Below are 22,914 nucleotides of genomic sequence, written 5' to 3'. Positions count from 1 at the left end.
TAAAGTGGACAGGGGACACTGGGAGGCAAAAAAACCCACCCAAAACAGTCCTAATCCTAAGAGTATCTGTGAACCTTGGTGACCATAAGCACCTTCCTGCTGTGATGAAGGAGAGAAAAGAAAAATCTGGGGTCCACCCAACATGGAATCTAAGAGAAGACCTTGCATAAACTAAGGACCTGACCTCAATGGGTAAAGGTGAATGAGAGACCCATCATGCAGAAGAGATGGCAAAAATGGCCTATTTTGACCTTGGTGCTAGGTGGTGTAAGGTTTTAAACAAACAAACAAACAAAAAACCTCAATCTTTGCAACTACAAGCCCTCACATGGATCTGTAGCCCAGATTTATGTTGTGTCTCCTAAAAGCCTCAAGTGGAGAACTTTCTTTTAAAATGGCCCCAGTTGATAGTGCCCCTCAGTAACTGACAGAAGCAAAATCAAAATCTGAATGAACTCAACTTCAACCCAGGTTTCAATTAATTCTCAGATAAAGCTCTAAGGAAAGCGAGCACATACAGCAAAAAAGAAAAAATAACCAAGATACAATAACATGGGAACCAGCAATCAATAGAATTGAACTCACAAAGACTTCAGATATTGTAATTATAAGATACAGAATACAAAATAGGTATGTTTCTTTATATGTAAAGAAATTAAAGAGAAGTTTGAAATTACAGTCAGGAGTTTTAGGTAAAAACAGCATCCAAATTTGATGCCTTCTGATATGTTATTAAAAGACCATGAGCCCTAAAAGGAAGGGAAGCAAAAGGAGTAAACAATATAATTCTGCAAGTTGGACAGAGGTGGCAGAGTAGTGGTTGACTTAGCAGGCTGAAGAAAGCCAATTCCTACAGCAGTAATGAGGAATCCAGGAACAAATCTAAATTACACTAAATTACACACACACACACAAACTTTAAATGCTCAGGGTTAATGGTATTGGAACTGGAGGTAAAGGGGAAAGTTTAGCTAAAATAAGGAGGAGTGGTTGAAAGTTAAGAAACTGATGCCCTGGATCTGGAATTAGCAAACTATGGCCTGCCACAGGTTTTTATAAAGTTTTATTTGAACACAGTTATGTGTATTCTTTTACCTACTATGCATGGCTGCTTTTGGTGAGACAAGGGCAATAGTGCAACAACACGAGTATTGTTGCAGTGGAGGGGATGTCCCTTACTAAACGCTAACAGCTACTATTTGCAGGATGAATTTGAAGACCTCCACCCTCTCTGACTCCAGCCCACACTCCCACTCCCAAGAAACTTCCCCCAGCAAGCATACTCTGGGAAATCTGACCAATGGGGAAGAGCTGAAGATATGGAAACTGACCCACTCAGATTAACCTGGTGAAGGTCCTGGTGAACAAGCCTCACTCGTGCTCAGAGCTCCCAATAAGTTTTGTCATCTCCACTCTTACACCTGAGTGGACAACCAAGACATGTGAGGAAAGTAAAAATGCAAGATAAACCAACAGAAAAAAGCATCTTGGAGGAAAAGGGAGATGACAACCTCAAATAAACAGGATGGCATAACAAAGGACCATTCAGAGAAAAAAAGAAATTTAGAAATTGCATGATAGCAGAAGTGAAAAACTACCCAAGAGGAGGGTTAGATGGTAACTTTGAGGATTTCTCTTCTAGAAAGCAAAGACAAGCATCATACCTGGCTCACCTGACCCCAGTACCTAATGCACTAAGTAGCCAGCTCTGAGCAGGTGTTACAAGTGCTGCTGCTATAGGCATTCAGAGTTCACATGGTTTTGGGCAAGACACTTGAAATACATTTATAATTCTTTTAAGTGCTGAAATATTGTGGATGTGTGGTTTCTTACATTCAGCTTGAAGCAGATATTTAACCCACTTTGTTCCTCAGCACCCTTGGAGACTAGTCTTAGTGGAATTTTGGCTGGCATTTTCCCAGTGCGCCTGATGGATGTAGGTATTCCAAACTTTATACCTACTGTGGAGACACGTGTACCTTGCTAGGCACATTACAGACGTGACTGAATTTAATTCTCACAATGACTCTAAGAGGTAGCTAGTATTATTCCCATTTTTCAGAGAAGAAAACTTAGGCTTAGGAAGTTTTAAAATAACTTTCCTATAACCATCCACATGCCTCTTAAGTGTTAGAGCCAGAATTCAAACCAGGTTTGTCTAACTACCCTGCCTTTTTCATTATACAAAATTGCCTACTGCCTGAATCAATTAATCTTCATTTGTATATAAGCCCACTATAGTCATAGCCTTCTAATTAATTATGCAATAAGAAGGTTAAGAAATTTTTCAGAACTTTGTTTCTATTTTTTGTATGTTTTTATAAGACTTCCTAAATTTCTCTTCATCCTCAGAGCACCTAGCACAGGACCTCACACCAACAGGTGCTCAGCAAAGACTTGCCGCCTGGTTTGTAGGTACGGCTAGGAGCTGCCTGAGGGTGACTTACCTTCCTGGCTACCAACTGGATGGCATCATCCTCAAAGGCCTTTAAATGTTTGAGTCGGGACACCAGGATCTGCTGCAGTTGGCTGTGAGTATAGGGCTGGAAAGACATCCTGGTGAGTCCCTGGGGAGCCAAGATGACAGAGGAAAAAGTTCATTGATTGCCCTGATAGCCTTGGTGGAAAGCCACCATCTAGTCCTCAAACCCGATTTCCAAGTTCCATATAACAAATTACAGATTTCGGGCTGGAACTACCACTGCTCTGCTTCCAGCTCTTCGTTACTGACAATGGCCAGTGGTATCCTGTTGGGCATTAGTTCTCAACTACTTTTCATTTAGTTTAAAAGATCCTTTTATTCTAACAGAATCATTTAGAAGTAGATAGAAGCAGAGGTGCTCTAATTAGAGTGGGTGGGAGGATCTTCAGCTCTGTCATCTCTACGGGCACAGCTCCTGGCTTCACTTATCATGCTTTTCAGTACCTGGTGCTGTCCTTCCAGCTGAACCACAGCTCCACAAAGGCGACTGCCTGGTTTCACTGCTATACTCTATGCATCTCACACTGCCTAGCAAGGGTAAGTGCTAAATTATTTTTTTTAATAATTAAACCTCCAGGACTCTGCAGTTTTAAGACTGCACATATAGCAGAACACTAAGACATGTTTGTAACAAATCATGCAATAGTGACATTTCATTCCAATTTAAAATGATCAGAATTTCAAAAACCACATTTCTTACTTTTCTCATTTACTTTTGTTTCCTATGTATTCATTTGTGCAGAACTCCTTGGCCCAGCTTATGGATTTGTAAGAACAGCTTGGATTGGCCTTAGGACCTACCAGTCGGCTTGATACCCGGTTCATCATTATGCGCTCTGGCAGGTCCATGGTGTTGGCAATGGTCAGGACCACAAGCCGGGCGTCCTTGTGAGTGGGCCAGTCAAAGAGATTGTACATTACGTCTTGTTTCTGAGTCCAGAGAAGGTCGAGCTGCCAGGGAAATACAACATAAACCAGAGACGAAGCCAGGGCCTCAGTGAAGACCTGTTACCCCTGCTTTAGCTGCATGCGCTTCTCAGGTCACACCACCAAAGTAGCAAAGAAGTCAAAGGACATATGTCTTGCCGCCAGAGAATAGGCTCAGGTGAATGAAGAAGGGAGTCAGGACAACTTCCCTCCCACTCAGTATTTGCTCCCAGAACATCCCAATCAAGAACCACGCCACTTCTTCTCCAGTCCTCCTGTGGGCACCTCCTTACCTCATCCACAAGCAGCACAGTGGTTTCCTGAGAGGATCCTTGGGTGCAAAATCGCTTTGCCAGCAGTTCTGCTGCATGGTTAGCTGTTGTCTTTTGGCCTGTCAGCTTCTGCATTGGGGGAAAATAAGTATAGCAAACTGTAAGGACTTTACTGTCCTGGGATTAAAGTTAAATTTGAAAGTAGAGGAAGCTATTTAGTCTGAGGACTGCAGTATCTTATACTCTGCTTTCCACTCTAGCTTAACTTTAACCTAGAAGAAGAGAAGGTACCAATAAAGCATCTGTGTGATTGAAATGCAAATGAACCACAGACTGGTCCCAGAAGCCCATCCAAAATCATTACTGCGTGACTCTATTTATAACTGGACATTATTTTTTTACAAGATAACAGCTAATGAATCAAAGAGTGAGGTTCAAACTCTGGTCTACCTCTAATCCCTTTTCTATTGTTTGCCACATGCCTCCTGTGTGTAAATGGTTTCCAACATGTTGGTTAAATACTGGCTTCCAATAATTCATATCAAGCTCCAAGGCTTTAGAGTCCTTGTGGGTAGAAATTCTGCCTTCCTTGCCCTTGCTACCTACCTCTATACTCAGGAGAATGCCTGGCATGCTAAAAACATGTCATAGGCACAAAATTAAGTAAACCTTTCCCTCACCTTCCAGATTTGCACGTAGACTTGGCGCGGCTCCGTCAACTTCATGCCATTGACTTCAACATATTTAAAGGGAGGAACATCATTTGTTTGGGCTGCCTTCTGAAGGCAGTGTATCACCTCATGCACAGTGGCAGTCTTCCCTGTCCCAGGGACTCCAGAGATGTACATGCACCTAGGCAAGAAGAGAAGATCCATGGGCTAGGTCTTGCCAGCTGCGTCACACTATCACCAGTTTAGTAGTGTGCGAATATGTCCTGAAGGAAGGACAAAGACCCCTGAAATGGGGAGGTGGGGATAGAAAGGCCCACCCTTGGAAGCTGGTCAGAGCAGAACCTGTTTATATAGAATCATTCATTCTATAAGCAATGCAGTATGGAAACTACCTACCCAAAGAAGGCCAATTCCACTTTTCTCTGAAATACATAATTCTTATAAAATTATTTTGACAACAAAAGCTGCTTTAGCAGTTTTAGGTATAGCAACAAGTTTACCTGCTTTCCTGACACCAAGGTGGTACACTAGCAAGGGCCTTCTCCCCTGACCGCTCTGCCTGCCTCAGTCTGACTCACCCTCCAGTATGGTCAAGCAGTTTGCTTTCCACGAAGTTGTAGATGTCTTGGAATTCCTGTTCCCGACAGGGAAGAGACTCAGGTACAGCAGAAACATGCAGCCTAAATAAAGGAAGAGGAGGACTTTAAAAGGATTTCACCATCTTAAAAACAGAGTAAAAAGACTTTTCTTGTTTCTATAAGAAAATTTAATCACAAAACCAAGGGTACGCCTTCATTCTCAAATCCTTCACGTGGCCTTATAATCCTTTTCTCCACCCAAATCACCGAACTCAGTGGTTCTAACCAAGGGTACATTTCACCTGGGAAGCTTTCCAAACCAAATCACCTGGTTGGACCTCATCCCATAACAGGTTCTGATTCAATTGATTTCTGACAGGATCTAGTCTTACGTATTCTGAAAAAGTCCCCATTTGTTCTAACAGTACCATAACTGAGAAGCAGTGTCCTGACTAATCATCTTCCATGCCTGAGAAAATGATGGCAATAGAATGAAAGATTACTCCTTCTAGAACCTGTCTGCATTAGCTCATCCAGACACTGCTTGAGAGGTCTTTCTCTATAAGCACACACATTCATTTCATTTTAATATCATTTACTCCTATTTTATGTGAATGAAAGCAGAAGCCCTTTTCTCCTTATCTAAAAGGGGCCCACGAGCAGCGTTACCTCAGCCGAGCCTCCTCCAGCACGTTGGCCGGCTCCTGGGCAGCCAGGTTTCGGCTGCGGATCTGGGGAGTGGCACGATGTGGCATTCTAGGCTTGGGCTGTATTCAGAAAAAGAGAATATGTTTAGAGGAAAAAGAAAGCAAAACATTATCCAGGAAACATTAGTAAATCTGATTCCTAACGACCTGCTAAAAAGAGTGGTGCTAAATGCCTTAGTTTCTTTATGTAGAAAGTACCATGATTCTTGCTCACTCTCTCCTCACATCACACATACACTTTGTTCATAGTCTAACACAATTTTTTTTTCTAATTTATACACAGTATTTGAATTTGAAAGCAGTATCAACCTGAGGGAAGAATGAATGAAAGTATGGATCAAATACTATTTAAAAATAAAATATTACCTTGAAAGAAACACAAGAAATTAAGAAATCTTAACTTCTCTGCCCAAATATAGGGTAGAGTAGGAGACATAAACTGGGTTTGATTCAGAGGATCCTCCTCTAGATTTGTTTGAAAATATGGTCAAACTTTACCATCTTAGTACTTCCACAATCCACAACACAGTACTTAGAGAAACCTCACCAGATCTTTCCACTCTAAAACCCACAGTCACCACTCAGTCTAGGCTAACAGCACTATTCTCGTTTTCCTTGCTCCTGGCTCACTAGAGCGGCCTGCTACCCCTTCATCTTCCTGGTGTTTCCACAAAGCACTTCCTTTTGTGGGGGGCATTTCAATTACCTACTCTCTGCTTTCTGCCAGGCTACATAGTGATAACCTCTCCACCTCTTCCTCAGGCAGAAAGCACTTAGGCCCCGTTTAACAGTTTAACGTCTATTAACTCTGGCAAAAAGAGGAAAGGAATAACAAAATCTTCCTGAAAATTATCAAAAACTTGGTGGACTTCTGACCTTTTTTAATATGCTAAAGATGGCCTCATACCCAGTATCTTTTCTTCTGGATGGACCCAGGAGATGCATATCATACCAGAACTTAGGTGAGTTATTTGCATAATAACTCCAGGTAACACTGCCTAAGTCCAAAAGTGATCTATTGGATTTCCTTCCCTAGAGGTCTTTCTTTGACTTCAATCTAAGCCTAATCACATTTTTCTTGATATGGAAAAATGGAAATCAGCTTTAGAAAAAGTCTCCTAAATAGGCATTTCTAAATTGTGTTCCAAAGAACACTATGCTCCATGAAAAGTTTCCTGGTCAAAGATTCATACTCTAATGCTCTATTTGAAGGTCACAATAACATTAATAAATTAATAAATGGCCTTGAGAAGTCATGTGATAATGAAGCCAATTTAACTGTGCTTACACATTTCTCACACACATCTGAACATGGCAAGACCCTCTTAATAGCCTTCAACATATTAACGTTAAACAGGAAGCAGTCCATTTATCTCTTCCACCTTACCATCACACAGTTCATTACCAGTACCTGAGTAGTGCTCTCTGTTTCTCAGGTGTATCAAGTGACACAACAAAACCAACAACATGGCTCAGCAGCCTTGAATTCAATGCCCACTAAGCACTGATTATGCACGAAGCACTCTACTGAATTTTGTGAGAAATGCAAAGATGAGGCACCAGTTTTTGTCATTCCTTCTGAAAATTTGGCTCTTGGCCATTTGGTTCTGTGTCTTAAAAGGAACTTGAACTCAAAAATCACTGTCTACTGGATTCATTTTCAGCGCCAGGGTTCACATAGATCCTTTCTACATGAATGTTCCAAATGTAATAGCTTTGACTACCACAAACCTGTGCTCAGAATCCAGCTATTACTAAAAGTGTGATCCCAGCCATCACAATTTTTAAATTAAGAGAAGGATGCTTCACTGGAAAATAAACCTGAAAGAACCTTACAGTTTTCTTTGGTGTCCTGGTGGGGATCTTTAAAGGCAACGTCACAGAAGACTGAAGGTTTCTGGACACGCAACCTCGTGTCCTCCTTGGAAGGCGTGGCACGGAAGTCTCTTCCTCCTTACTGTTAGAGTCTGAAATTTCTGCTGCTGGAAGAAACTCTTCTTCTTCTTGGTTATCTTCACTATTACCTAAAAACCTGAATGGTGGGACAACTTATTTTCAGATATTCAGTGTTTGAAGTCTAAATAAGAAGCTCCCTAACAGGTCAGTGTGGATTAGAGGTGTTGCAGAGTCCACTTCTTTGCTCTGCTAAGAGCTTTATATTATTTTGTGACTATATTATTATTCTCATTTTATAGATGAGGGAATCGAGGCTTAGAAAGGTTAAGAGAACTTCCCAAGCTTACACAGATAGTAAATGACAAAGCTCAATTTCAAATCCAAGTCTACCAAAATCAAAGTTCATGCTTTTAGGCACCCCACTAACAGTCTTGCTAGTAATGAAGATGGGGCCCTGGGAGCCACCTAAGCCCAGGGCAGTGTTTCTTGCCCCTTTCAGACAATGACATTTATGTGAAACTAACATAATTCCAGACATACGAGGTAAAGGATGAATTTCAATGGTAGAGCAAAGAGCAAACAAGAACTATAAGAGGCTTTAAGAAATAAAATTATAGATATCATAGATGGCAGTGATAAGAACTTTCCTGCCTGCCAAAGCACACTCTTACCGAAGCTGCTGCCTAATCCGTTTCAAAGTCAAGAGAGAACTCTTTCTGCGGATATGATGAGAAGTAGAGGTAGCTTCATCCTGAGCTTCTGGTTCTTTTGCTTCCCTGCAAGATATCATAGCAAGGTTATGGAAAGCAGTTTTGGCACTAGGGATCAGTGCAGGCACCAGAAGATGGTCATGTGGCCTGACTGGCTCCTATTATTTTACAGCTACTTTGGAAGGAGCTAATTACACTTTGCTAAAAAGTTTATAATTTAAGTTTTATTCAGACCCAGAGATCAAAGTTTGCTTAAAGCTTATCAATTAAATCTGACTCACCGCCTCCCCGACTAGAGATCAGAATATACTGATCCCAGGCAGAGTTTCTTGTCCTCTTTTGTTTCTGATGCTTCTATGAATTCACTGTCCACTCAGGCTCAAGGTTAGCAAAAATGCAGATATATTTTAAGTACAAAGCATTTATCAATCTAAACTATTGAACTGGGTGCTGGAATTTCTGAGCAGGAAACACCAAAATGTGTAATTTTTGGCTTCTCACGTTATTTGTGCAGCCCATTATTTACAAACACTGTCTAGAGTCAAACTGCAAACTTTGTTCTAGATGTGTTATCTACTTATACTAAAGTATTTGAGAATGGTTTCCATTTTATAAAAAAAATTAAAAAATGACTATTAAAACATGGCAAAGTGCCACAGCAAATAATGAGATCCACAAATGTGAAGCAATTCAGGTTTGGGAAATTATCTTCTGGAGCAGTGATCTCCAAAGGATAGCTGGGTATACCAGAATCACCCAAAGAGCATTTCAAAAATGCAGATTCCTGGGCCCAAACACTTGGAGTTTGATTCATTATGCCTGGGAAGAATCTCAGAAACCTGTATTTTGGAAAAGCTCATTAATTCTGTGACACATTCAGATTTGTAACCCACACATTTCATATCATATGAAGGATCACGATTTGCTCTATGGGAGGCAGAGTAATATCCTGGTCACCTCTTTTTGATCTTTTCTGGTTTCAGAACCACAGAAGGCACCACTGAGGATCTTTTCCCCTTCCGGAAAGGGGTAAGTCTTCTTTCTTCACTAATCTCTAATTTCAAAGCTGAGACTCGAGTTCTCAGAATCATGTGACATTCACGTGAAGCTTTCTTGTCCTCTTCAGCACAAGAGTTTTGAATCTCTCCAGTTTTCTCTGGGGCTTTCAGAGCCAGAGACAAGGTCTGAAGTCCACCAGGCCGAGACTTCTTAGAAGGTGAGCTAACCTCAGAGAAGGCCACTTTTTGTTTAGTTCTCCTGGGAGAATCCAAAGAAACCCACGAAGTCTGCTGGGTAATCTTAGCATTAGGTGTCCTAGGAGAACCTAAGCCCAGGAAAAAAAATCACCACCACATGTGAATTTTATAACCAGCACTATAAACACTCCCAATGTCATTATAGCTAAATTCATCCACTGAAGTTATACAAAGACATGAGTTATCCATATTTTGAACTATTTCATGCTTTTTTCCCCCACAAAAGGTAGCTAAATTATTTTTAGTCTCTCTCCTAAATTCCACGGATGATTTTCCTACTTAAAATGATAAATCAGCTATTAAGTCAGCTTTTATAGATAAATGTTCAATCATGTTTCTCTGAAGTAATCTACCAGAACAGCGGTATACAACCAAAGGTAATACCGCACAACCTCAGCTCCCATTCAATAGCATTTGAAAACATTTATACCGATGGCTCTATTGAGTAACACCAAGACCTAGATTTTTCTTAACCCATATTATATCTACCAATAGAGAGAAGGTGGAACCCTCAGGGCAATCAGCTGGGTTCAGTGAATACACAGAACCATATTTGGATTTGCTCCTCTCCTCACCAAGACCACGGGCGCCAAGAACCCAGCCATTCATTTACAGATATCTATTGAACTGTTAAAATGGCAAAGTATGAGCTAGGTGCTTGGAGGAAACAAAAGCTCAATGAGACCTGGTCCCCAACCACAGGACACTCTAGTCTATCAGAGAAGATACTATACATGGATGTCTATAATATGAAGTAAAATAATGTCCTAAAACACTTACATGCTAATAAAGATGGTTTCTGAGCTAGAGCTTGAAAGAAAGGCAAAATTTCAACAGAGTTGAAAAGGAAAGGAGAGGGATATGTGCAAAATATAAATGAGATTGATGTGAGCTAAGGCAATGAGGCAGGAAAGCATGGGCATAGAGGAGTTCACTTTAGTCACAGCACATGGTATGTGGGGAGTAGCTTCAGATAAGAAGAGTCACCAAGTACCTGCATATGAATGTTTACGGTGGTTTTCCTTATAATCACTAAAAACTAGGAACAGCACAAATATCCTTAAACTGGGAGTAGATAAACTATGATAAATCCACATAATGGAATACTACATAGCAATAAAAAAGAAACAAATTACTGATACATTCAACAACATGGATGAATCTCAGATATATTACGCTAAGTCAAAGGAGTCAGACTCAAAAGCTACATACAGTATGAGTCCATTTACATGCTCTTCTGGAAAAGGCATAACGATAGAGACAGAAAACAGATCAGTGCCTACCCAGGGCTAGGAGTGAACGGAAGGGCTGGTTGATTACAAAGGTATACAAGAGAATTCTGGGGTGATGAAATTGTCCTATATCTTGATTATAATGGTAGTTATACAACTCTATGTGTTTATAATAACTTATAGAACTATACACTAAAAAGGGATATTTTGCTGTATATAAATTATATCTCTATAATCCTGACTTTAAAATGTTATCTAAGACCAAATCATAGAGGTCTTTGACTATGAAGCTAAAATTATTAAATTTATTAAATTTTTTTTTGGTAAAAATGAAGAAAACTCAGGTCTTGATTAACATAAAAATGTCCCAATATCCTAGTCTCCTTTATACCTTATTTTCCCATCTGTCAAAAACAATTCATCCAAAATTTCATCGTATCTTCTCTCTTCTAATTATTTAACTGTGTCAATTTCTTACCCTAACTTTCAACGTCCTACAAAATCAACAGTCAAAAAATACTGCAATTATTTCCAAATGGTGATATTACAGAGTATTTCTTTAATAATTTTTCTGCATTTTCCAAATGTTTTATATATTTATGTTCAGCTTCTAAAAACATAATAAAGAGCTATCAAGAATACACATAATTTATACCCAATGAACTTGGCATATAAACAAAAAATTCAAAAGGACTGATGAATGACGCGTATCAGGATGAGCTCTCAGAATAGCCAGAGTGGATTTCAGATACATTGTAAGTGAAAAGAGTAAGACAGGAAAAAGAATATATACAGCATGCTACCCAACTGAATACTACTGAATAAGAAAATAAAATTATATGCATGTTTGTATGTATGTATGTGTGTGCACGTGTGTTTATGTATATATCTGTTGATTTTTTGCAAAAAACACAGGAAAGATTAACCAAAAACTAATCAAATTGATTATCTATAAAAGATGCTAGAAACAGGATGCAAGGGTAAAGAAAAGAATATGCTTCTCTAACTACACTTGTTTTAAATAGTTTTGACTCTTTAACTATGTTAATATTTCACATGTCTAAAAAATCAAAGATGGGAAAAGCCCTAAAAATTAACAGAAATAAAAGAACCTAACTGTATATCACCAATAATATAACCATCAGAAGAAAAAAATTAAAGTAACTTTACTTCCTCAATGGAACATATTCTAAAGGCATAAAGCACTACAAATAAATTTTAAACTTTACTTGGTAAGTTTACTGCTGGTAGTAGCATTGGTATAGCTATCATGAAACTCTTTTGTGTATATCAGGCTTGCTCCTGTGAACCAGGGCTCTTCTTCCTGAAGAAGGGAGATATAATTATGGATTATGGGAAAGAAGGGAAGAGCCTTATGGTCTATAGACTAGAAGTATCAGTATGATTTCAAGAGTTGTATGAAATATAAATATAAATCATAATCATAGAGAAAAACATCAATCTCACAACTTTGAGGATGGCTACTATCAAAAACAAAAAATAACCAGTGTTGGGAGGAGGTGGAGAAATTGGAACCCTTGTGCACTGTTGGTGAGAATGTAAAATGGTGCACAGTATGGTGGTTCCTCAGAAAACTAAAACTAGAATCACCATATGATCCAGCAATTCCACTTCTGGGTATATGTCCAAAATAAAAGGACTTGAGCAGTTATTTGTATACCTGTATTCATAACAGCATTAGGCACAATAGCGAAAAGGTAGAAGCTACACAAATAAACTATGATAAATAGATGAATGGATAAACAAAATGTATATACATACAATGGGATATTCCTCCTTAAAAAGACAAACTTTGACACATTATATAACATGGATGAACCTTGAGGACATTATGCTAACTTAAATAAGCCAGTCAGAAAAGGACAACACTGTATGATTCCACTTATAAGAGGTACTCTGAGTGGTCAAATTCAGAGACAGAAAGTAGAATGGTGGCTACCAGAAGATAAGGGAATGGGGAGTTATTGTTTAATGGTTAGAAGATGATGATGAGGTTGTGCGACAATGTAAATATATATATAAATATATAAACAAATATATATAAATGTATAAGTAAATAAATATACTTAATGGCACTAAACTGTGCAGTTAAAAATAATTAAAAAAGTAAATTTTATGTCATGTACATTTCAACATATCTAATCAGTACCTGGCCCGCCCCTTCACTAACTTAATACTGTAGCATGAATTAATATTTTATCATATTACTTTAGCCTCAATATTGCCCACTGTGACCCATTCCACACTTACTGATAAGCTCTAGCCTCTTCCTTGCCCTTGGGGTGACAGGATGGGTAGGAGTTTGGTGTGATTTGGAGGTGGAATGCCTTGACTCAATCCTTTTGACTGCATGCTCTGCTGTGGTCCAAGAAGGGCTTTCTATGCTCTTAGTCTTGGCTCTTATGGGTTTCTGGCATGTAGGACTGCTTTCTTGTAGCTTATCCAATTCTGCAAATAGTTCTGGAGATAGTGGTCTGAACATCTTCTCATTCCAAGATAGTTTCACAAAGAGTGTCTTCTCATTTTTCAGATCCTTAGGTATAACTTCATCTGGGCCTAAAGCTACTACCTGTATTTAGGAAAGATGGGTGGATAGGAAGAAATAACCAAAAGAGCCAAGAAATGCTCCACGAGAGCTATGATTAAAAAACATTTAAGTATGTATCCTTACCTAAACATTACTTTTCCAAGCTTAAGAGGCACAGACATGGCATAGCATATCTATACCCCATGTTGCTTGCTTTTCCAGGGCATTCTATTCAGCCATGCCAAATTTCCCCACAAAAATTTCTCTAAGCATGCTCTCTGCTCAATAGTCTATAATGGCTCCCCACCATGGGAAGCTCAGATTACTTAAAGTGATTTTCGATGCCTTCTAAAATCTGACCCCATTTTACCTCCTGAGTGCTCAATACTCTTCAAAATGGCCATCACTAGTCGAGCTTGGCTTATCACAGCCCTGCTCATTCTCACCATCGTGCTCTTGCCTAAACATCCTCTTCCCACTCTGCATTTGCAGATCTACCCATGTTATTGCTTCAACTTCTACAACTGCCTTTCATTTCTTCACTCATTTAACTTGGCAGGTTAGGCTGGGCCCACAGATTGGAGAAATCTGACTAGAGTCATGCTAGACCAAAGCTTCTCTGTACTACCATTAAACCAACCACCAAATCACCATGTGACCACACTTCACATCACAATCGGACCTCATTTTGGTCCTGAAGCAGCTCAAAGAATAACCCGTATCTTAGTCTCCAAATCAGTGCCTCCATTCAGTCTACAGCTCATTGGAATCTGATTTATCATAAAATCCCATAATGCAAATTTGCCTATATCAACTGGCACTCTTTGTACTGATTTACTGAAGGTAAGCAAGCATATTCAGCCTTGCAATGCTTCATGCCTGCCACAATCATAGCTAAATATAATTTCTCACTGAGGTATATTTGCTAATTCCTGCTCATCCCTCAGGTCACAACCTAAACGTCACTCCCTCCAGGAAGCTCCTAACACATGGTAAGTGCTCTCAATAAATATCTGTTGAGATAAAGCAGGCAGACAAGCAGAGAAGATGACAAACAGCAAAAAATTCATTTCTGTGGGGTAAATTAGAACCAGTAATATCTTTGAGGTTATGCAGTTTAGGAGACAGCCAAAAATAAGTTTCAAGATAGAACTGAGAATCAAGGCATCACCTACCCGCACAGAGCCAATGATGGTTTCAGCGTTAATGTTGCTGTCACAGGCAGGGTAATCATACCAGAATATTTCCTGTTTAGCCGGCTTCCGGCCCAGCAAATGCTGTTTATTAATAGAGATTTCACAGAATCGGATAAACCACTGTACTCGAGCACGTTTCTTGGAATAAGATTCAAAATCTAGGAGGGATAGGTGGAAAAGGAAAGGTTAAGAAAATGTGAAAATATTTTATTAAGCTCTTTTTATGTGCCAGACACTGTGACAGGCACTTGATGATACTCGATTAACACATTATTTTTAATCCTACAATAACTCTACAAGGTAGGTACTATGGTTCTCTCCCTTTTATAGAAGTAATCAAGTTACAGGGACCTTAGATAATTTGTCAAAGGTCACAAGACCAACCAGCAGCAATCTGACTCAACTCAGCACCCATGTTCTCATTTTGCCGCACTTCCTAATGGTGCTATCAGTCCAAAGAAATTACATAAGGCATTTGAGAAGGGCAATTCTAATCAAGGGCACTGAACAAATGTTGCAAATCAAACAGCAGAAAAACAAAAATCCTGGCAAGAATCAGAGCATCAGCCACTGAGATGACTTCTGGCAAACATATGCTTGCAACCTTCAGTTTTATTATTGTAATATACCATTGATATCACTCCATACCAGCATTAGCTCCAAGTGAAAGGATATACACTCTAGTGTCATCATCATTGCCTCTTCCTTTCCTTAGCTCTCTTCAGAGAAAGACTGAAGCCATGCAATGGAGCACAGGGATTCTATAATCAGTACACAAGGGCCCATACTTCAAATACAAAAGCCCACAATGCTGAGGTGCTCCCCCTAGTGGATGTTAGTTTAATGACGTTTTCCTCCATTCTTGTGGAACATCCTTCCTATCGCTGTAATGGACAAACATCTTTACCCACTCACTATATCAGTTCCTTCCTTTAGGCATACAAACTGCAATTGGACTAACTACCTCGTCATTCCTCACCCAGCTCTTGGAAGAGGAAGTTTTGTGTAGTTTCAAATTGCTATCTTTCTTCTTAATCCTCCTTTTGGAGCTCTGTCCTATTCCCACTTTTCTGTACTCCTCTCTACTTCGCGAAGTGTTAAAGGCTCAGAAAATAAGCTGAAGCAGTGAGTGTGGATCTGCAGGCTCTGGTTAACACTATTTCCCCTTTTGGTCCTCTAGCCTTAGGTGCAATAGTTGCTATCTTTACTTGCTGATCTCTGGGAAACACCATCTTTTATTCCTCCCGCCTTTTCAACCATTATCACAAGTGTCTCTGGGTAAAATACCTAAGGTGTTTTTGTTTTCCTGACTGAACATCAATTGATACACCTTTCCAATAATACAACTTTACCTCCACCCTCATTAAGCAGTTACAGTTACAAAATTCATTACTAACTTCCTCATGGCAAAATCAAAGGACAAGTCTCTATCAGGGAGCAAATCACCTATTTTTTTCTTCCCTCTTCCCTCATCCTTTTGCTCTATTCCAAAAATCCTGCCTTAATGGCCATTCTTACTCATTCTTAAAAATAATAGAAAAGCTAAATTCTTGAGCCCCCCTATCCTATTTTATCTAATACTGCTCTAGTGAGTGAAGACAAGGTTACAGCTAGTGCTTAAGTGACCCCACAACAGAATCTAGGGTTCACACCCTTTATATGCTGCTTTGAACAGAGGAATCAGCAGCTGCCCCACTTCCCACCACCTAGCACCTCCTAATTTTTCATGACAAGAAATGGGTTTCATTCAGCCCAAAACTCACCATCTTCAAACAGCTCGATCAATTTAGCAACATACGGATTTTCATCATCATCCCCTTCAACCAACACGAACTGTCCAACGTGGATGTGAATTGGAGTCGAACAACCTTGTAATATCACATTCATTTCTCTAAGAAGTAACAGAAACATGTTAGGAAATCACAGGGTGGGCCAAGCTCTTCAGATACTCCGGGCACAGAGGAAAGTGCGCTCCAACTAGAAAGTCCCCTGAATAAATTCTCTCTGCTGACCAATTCTATTTGAAAACCAATTCACATGCAAGAGTAGATGAAATGGGTGGAATGAATTGTTTTAGCATTTAATGATTAATCTAGAGGTCGTAATATGAACCTTACTTCTCTCAGTTATTATTAACAAAGAATGCTAAAGGTTTCCCAAGGCATGAAAGTTGCCCAATAAAAATATCAAATTGTTTGGAGATCTCTAGGGCTGGGAGGATATAGTAAGCACATCTAATCCTACCCTGTTATCATGCAGAATTACACAGAACCTACCTTAAGTAGATATGACATTATCATACTTATCAAATTTTATTAACCTGACATAATGTATCACTATCACTAACTGCTATATTTATGCTACCATCTTCTTGCATCAAACAAAATCTCTCATGTAATCAATTCATATTTACTGTCCCTCAATCCTCAATCTATAGTAACTAGAACAGGTGAAATACAAGTTATTAATGGTTTAGTCTGGAGAAGCTTTATTTCCAGGACAACCAAAGTACTCTATTACTCACTTATAGATTTGGTAGTGTAGTTTTTGATCCAACAATGGCTTGCCAACCCATGAATAAGTTCGTCCGGTCTTCTGCCGTGTAGAATAGTATGCCATTGCTCCTGTGTAAAAGTCACTAACTGAGTTAGCGCGATAACAATCTGATGAATTCTACAACACAGTCCCTGCCTTCAATGAGTTCGGCTTTCTTTTCTGCCCCAGCTACAGTTCCACACATTTTAGATTTAGAAAACATTTTCTTTGAGGAAAAAGTCAAGCTCTCTGAAGATCATATATAAGTAATTAAGTATCATCTGTGTACATCTTATACTATGCCTGTTTCTTCCTATCCAGTGAAACAGGAGGGTCAATATATAAGAAATGAAACCATAAATGTTTAGAAGTACTTACTAGGTACAAGGTACAGTGATAGGTAGGAAATATCTAACAACTTGAAACTAAAACACAATGAAACAACAGTTGCAAATACCTCGATAATACTTATAATCTAGAAAGGGATAAATACAAAAGCAATAAAGGACAACTAATACTGCAAAGAACCAAGAGAAAGAGCCAGAGAGACTACTCCAAGTTAGAGGACCAGATCTATGGCTGTTCAGGGAGGAACAATTTCCTACAAGGGTATTCTGAAGTGAATATTGAATAATGAGTAGATACTGATAAGATGGAATGAAATGAGGGATTCCAAGGACTGGAGGCAAAAACATGCAAGAGGCATTTGAGAGAGTGGCAATGTTTTTTATCACATATTCCACTTACATTAAAAGAAAAAAGTGTCACTAACCTGTACTGCTCTGGCAGTTGTAAGGGGTATCTTTCTTTGCAGCTGACAGGTCCTAGATATAAGTATTGTGAAAAAAAAAAAAAAAAAATAGGCATTTTTACTGACAAAAACAGAAATGTGAATGAAAAATCCAAACAGATGCCAATCCTCTTTAAAATTTGGAAACTGCAATCTACTAGTGCTAATAATAATGCCAACTCAATATCTCAAGTTTAAGTAATAAAGAAAATAAACCATTCTTCTAAATTCACTGCTTTTCTTATGGAACTAAAATTTGATAAAACTGGAGTAAAAAAAATTTTTTTAAATCCAGTCTGACAAAATTACTGTGAATTACTGATAATAGGACCAATAATTCAGTCTATGTTAAAAATGACAGAATTAGAATAGCATATTAACATCCCGATTAAACAAACAAGCTGGTTTCCTAAAGTTTAGTAGCATTATGTCCTACATTCTACTCGGGAACATTTTGACCCATAAGCTTTTCTGCTTTTAAAAAAGGTTTTTTTTTAGTATACTTTGTGGAAACTAATTAGCAAAAAGAAGATATTGAGCCATTAGTAAATACACAGCTTACAAATGACGTTTGAATGATTGCTATTAAGAATACCAAAAGTATAATTCACAAGAGTACTATTAAATTCAATCTAATTTCAATTAAGTACATTGCAGAAATGAACAAACAGCAAAGAAGGTTAATAAGTAAAAACGAGTAGAAGACTTGTGCTCAAGTAAAAAATGAATTTGGATTCATATAATCTTTTGATAAAAATCAGTAAAAGTGTTTGACTCTCAATATACATTCAAGGAAATATGTAAAACTAACTTACCTTCAATACATGTTCCTTTTAATGGCTATTGTAATATGGACCTCTCAGGTAGTAAACTTAGAACTTTTCACCTTTCCTCAATGAATTAGGCAAATTAGGCTACTGAGATACAAACAAAAGATTCAAGTAAATCAAAGTACTCACTAAGCTCTGGAATATCAGCAAGAGTACTTTGTGACAACTTGGTATCTCTCAGCAAATGTTCCACAACTCTTAAATAATCTAACTTTAAGATAAATGGCCTGATTTAACACTCTGATATTTGATTACATTGGTATAATGAGCTAATGTTTTCAAACCAAAAATTGGCATATGGAAGGACTATGTCCATATCAATAAGGTACCTAAGGCATTAAATCCATACCCTGACTCTTAAATCCAGCCATATTTTAGCTTACTAAAGCAGGCATCCTCCTTCAAAGCAAAGTCAAGATAAAATTTAACATTCCTTTTCTAGGTCAGAAGTGGCATTCAATGAAACCGTACAGTAGTCCCCTTATCCTCAGGGGATACGTTTGAAGACCCCCCCCCGCCAGTAGATGCTGGAAACTGTGGATTCTGAACCCTACATCCACTATGTTTTTTCCTACATGTACATACCTATGATAAAGTTTAATTTATAAATTAGGCACAGTTAAGAGATTAACAATAATAACTAACAATAATTATAATAATATACTCTAATAAAAGTTATGTGCATGTGGTCTTTCTCCCAAAATATCTCATAACCAATCTGATAATGGAGCTGGCTAACCAGCAGGTAGCACATACAGCATGGATAACACTGGACAAAAGGATGATTCAAGTCCTGGGCAAGACGGAGCTGGACAGCACAAGATTTCATCGTGTTACTCAGTACCATGTACAATTTAAAACTTAGGAGTTTTTATTTCTGAAATTTTTTACTTAATTTTAGCTTACTAAAATATTTTAGCTTACTAAAGCAGGCAACACAGTTGATGCAGGTAACAAACCTGGAAAAGTGAAACTGTGGATAAGGAGGGAGGTGATATATGCATATGTGTGTGCAAAGGTGGGTGATTCACTCTAGGCTGAGCAGGCAGCAGGTAGGAAAGAGGATTATCTAGGCCTGGAGTACATAACCTGCTCCAGGCTTGCTTTTCCAAATCTCAAACAAACTAAGGTTGTTAGTGCCCTCGGACTTATGCAGTTGCTGTGTATCTTCTTGCAATTCTTTGCAGAGATGGCTCACGTCTCAGCTCCAATGAAACTTCCTCAGAGAAGCCTTCACTGACACCCAATGGAAAGTTACAGCCCACACACACCCTAATTCAGCCCCTCAGGGTAATGTTCCATTATACCACTCTTATCAAAACAATACTACTTTCTTATTTATTGTGTTTCCCACATTAGAATGTTATCTTCTAAAAGAACAAGGGTCTTGGAACCTTGTCTACCTTCTTCGTAATTGCATCACCAGGGCCTAGGTTAGGACATGGCACATAATAGGTGAATAAACGAATAAATGAATGAAAATGATTAGGACAATAGCAAGTGTAGTAAGGATGTACAGCAGATGGAACTCTCATACACTGCTGGAGGGCATGTAAATTGGTAAAACTACGTTGGAAAATTGGTGGTATCTACTAAAGCATGCATATCCCTTGACCCAGCAATTTCAATGGAATATACCTACAGAAAAATATACACATCATGAAAAGACATGAGCCAGAATGTTCATAGCAGCATTATAAAGCAATAAAATTAAACCAACTACAACTGCACAAAAAGTGAGGAAAATCGCACAAAATAATGAGCTAAAGAAATCAGCAAAAGAATACACATATTAATTCCATTTATGTAAGATTTAAAAACAGGTAAAAGTAACCTCCAGTGTTAGAAGTCATAATAAAAAGTAACCAAGGTGACTGAAAAGAAGCATACATGGCATAGGAGTGGAGTGCTAGTAGGATGCTGGTCATGTTTCTTGATCTAGATGTTACATAGGTATGTTCTCTTTTTTTTTTAAATTAAAATTATTGGGGTGACATTAATAAAATCAAATAAGTTTCAAGTGTACGAATCAACAATATGTCATATATATAGGTATGTTCTCTTTAAGAAAACTCACTGACATGCTATTGTCTAAAACTGGCAGATTAGCTCAAAGAGATTATAAAATTTTAAAAATTCAATTAAAAAACTCATTAAACTGCACATTTATGATTTGTGCACTTTTCTGTATGTATGTTAATTTTCAATGAAAAGTTCAAAAAAATAATCAGGAGTCCTTCTGAAGAGGCGGCATAAGGAAATCATAGATGTCAGGCCCCTTTGTACCATCACCTCACTTTCTTACCCTTGACCCGGCATTTCATCCCATTCACCATCAGCAGAAAGATTCCCTAAGAGAAGTGATGAATGGGTAGAAAGGCAGGCCTGACTTGGCCTAGCAAAGGCTTTGGCTTCCAGGAGATACCTACTACAGATTTTCAATGTTGCAGATACCAAAAATCTGAAACATGCATACCACCCAGTCCAGAGGTCACATCCAAGGAAAACAGATAAAAGAGTCACAGTAAAAATAAGGATAGCAGATATTTATTGAGCCAATATGACAAGGTAGAGCCAAAACTCTTGGTATATTTATCTCATTTAAACCTCACAATAATCCTAGAACAATGTTAGCACAGGGCACTAAACTAAGTACACAATAGGCACTCAATAAGCATTTGTTGAATGAAAGGTAGATGTTATTATCACTTCGAGATAATAACTTGTCCCAGTGTTATACAGTATGGCACAGCCTTAATTCAAATCCTAAGTAGCTGAATTCCAATGACTGTGCTCTTACCTACTTTACCTTATGTGAAAGTGGATAACGTTAAATATATGCCTAAAAGAGTTTATTTCTGATGTGCTTGTTTCAATAATGCAGGCTTCCCAGTTAGTGAATGAGAGGTCAAAAGGACCTCAATTTCTTTACCTATAAAATGAGATAATAGAACCCTTTTTTTATTCAACCAATATTTACCAATCACCTGTGTGTGCCAGGCATGTCCTAGGATTACTAAGGATTAAGTGAGAAAATGCAAAACGGTAAATTTACTTCCTCACTTCCTTAATCCCTTGCTCTATTTGTAAGGGAAAGTGGTGTTTTTTGTTTGTTTTTTTACTAATTTAATGAAATTGAAACACATACAATTCATACAATTTTATGTTCAACTTCAGGGTATTTATAAATCTTTTAAAGCCCACATATTGCCCTCTGTTGTGGTTAAAAACTGTTGCGGGGGACTTGGTAAACCATGCTCTCACATCGGAAACCTCCAATGGCATTCACAAGCACTCAGTACAGCAGGGAAGAGGTTACCAGTTTTCGAAACTGGTAAACTAAAATCGAAAACTGACATATTTAATCATTGCAGTTCACAGATGGTAGCCCAGAATAAGACTCTCGCATCTCATGCCTCTAAGTCCAGTGCTTTTTCCAAGTGTCAAAACAGAAGGCCTTTCTATTCTGGGGTTACATTAGAAAGTAGAAGAGGTGCCATTAAATTTCTCTCCTGGAAAGAAGGTGGATGAATGAGTGCGCAGCAGTTAAGAGCAGCTCAATTGGAAAAAGACCAGGGTAGGCGCCTAGACCGCTTAGTCACAAAAAGCGACCTAGACACGTCTATCTCTGGACTCAAATGCTACGTCCGTGAAATAGGGTAATAATTAACACTGCTCCGACTAACTGTGGTGCTTGTCACACTACTGGATCAAAGAAGGGAAAGAGGCGATGCTTCACAACGGCAATGCATGGTTAAGACGTTACTGAGAGTCTCAGGGCGCTAAAGGTAGGAAAGCACATGGTTCTCTATGCTGTTGGCTTCCCGCTTCTCTACTGCAAGCTCGCAGTCACTGCTGTAGTGGGAAGCCTTTTAGCAATCGGGATGTGGAAAAGGAACGCTCCTCACTTAGCAGTCGCTTAGTAAATATCTGCTGAATGACTGAGTCTACAAAGAACAATTTCCTCAGTCCCTCCAACACACTGGACGCCACACTCACTGGGCGCCGAAGCTTCATGAAGCAAGGCGCAAGCCCTCCACTTCCCACCGCCTCCTCTTCAGGAGCACGTGGAGCTGCAGTAACTCTCACCTGAACCAGCTGGACTTCTCTCGCAGCCACCCAGCGATACACTGGAGCCCAAGAAAACTCCTCGCTCGGAATGGAAAAAAGGTGGAGAAAAGGAAATTTCGCGCCAAACGCTGTGGCCCCGCCCCCAGGCTGTCTCCACGTTCCGTCACCAGCCAGCCCTCCCGTCCCGCCCACCTGAGGTCGCACGACGTACGT

The 22,914-nt window shown here is 38.9% G+C and overlaps 1 protein-coding gene across 3 annotated transcripts in view; it reads right to left on the bottom strand.

The window, feature by feature from the left end:
- The window catches only part of ORC1 (origin recognition complex subunit 1), a 27,672-nt gene extending 4,821 nt beyond the window's left edge, over positions 1-22,851 (bottom strand). Inside the window, exons 1-16 of one of the 3 annotated variants that reach the window (XM_023536788.1) lie at positions 22,720-22,851; positions 18,616-18,717; positions 17,783-17,858; positions 17,000-17,099; positions 16,239-16,366; positions 14,455-14,633; positions 13,003-13,321; positions 9,201-9,567; positions 8,205-8,309; positions 7,474-7,669; positions 5,600-5,697; positions 4,931-5,032; positions 4,362-4,533; positions 3,703-3,810; positions 3,284-3,433; positions 2,448-2,567 (exon numbers count right to left, since the gene is read on the bottom strand). In XM_023536788.1, the coding sequence (XP_023392556.1) occupies positions 2,448-2,567; positions 3,284-3,433; positions 3,703-3,810; positions 4,362-4,533; positions 4,931-5,032; positions 5,600-5,697; positions 7,474-7,669; positions 8,205-8,309; positions 9,201-9,567; positions 13,003-13,321; positions 14,455-14,633; positions 16,239-16,366; positions 17,000-17,094 (2,139 nt within the window). In that variant the 5' untranslated portion in view covers positions 17,095-17,099; positions 17,783-17,858; positions 18,616-18,717; positions 22,720-22,851. Of the gene's footprint in view, positions 1-2,447; positions 2,568-3,283; positions 3,434-3,702; positions 3,811-4,361; positions 4,534-4,930; positions 5,033-5,599; positions 5,698-7,473; positions 7,670-8,204; positions 8,310-9,200; positions 9,568-13,002; positions 13,322-14,454; positions 14,634-16,238; positions 16,367-16,999; positions 17,100-17,782; positions 17,859-18,615; positions 18,718-22,716 lie in introns of all 3 variants that reach the window. The other 2 variants (XM_023536789.1, XM_011370489.2) reach the window with 2 other exon arrangements.
- Between the last annotated feature and the right edge of the window lie 63 nt (positions 22,852-22,914).

This window comes from Pteropus vampyrus, unplaced genomic scaffold (assembly GCF_000151845.1).
Source record: "Pteropus vampyrus isolate Shadow unplaced genomic scaffold, Pvam_2.0 Scaffold170, whole genome shotgun sequence".
NCBI classification, from domain to species: domain Eukaryota; kingdom Metazoa; phylum Chordata; class Mammalia; order Chiroptera; family Pteropodidae; genus Pteropus; species Pteropus vampyrus.
Note: the sequence above shows the minus strand (reverse complement) of the source record. Positions and strands in the feature narration are given on the sequence as shown.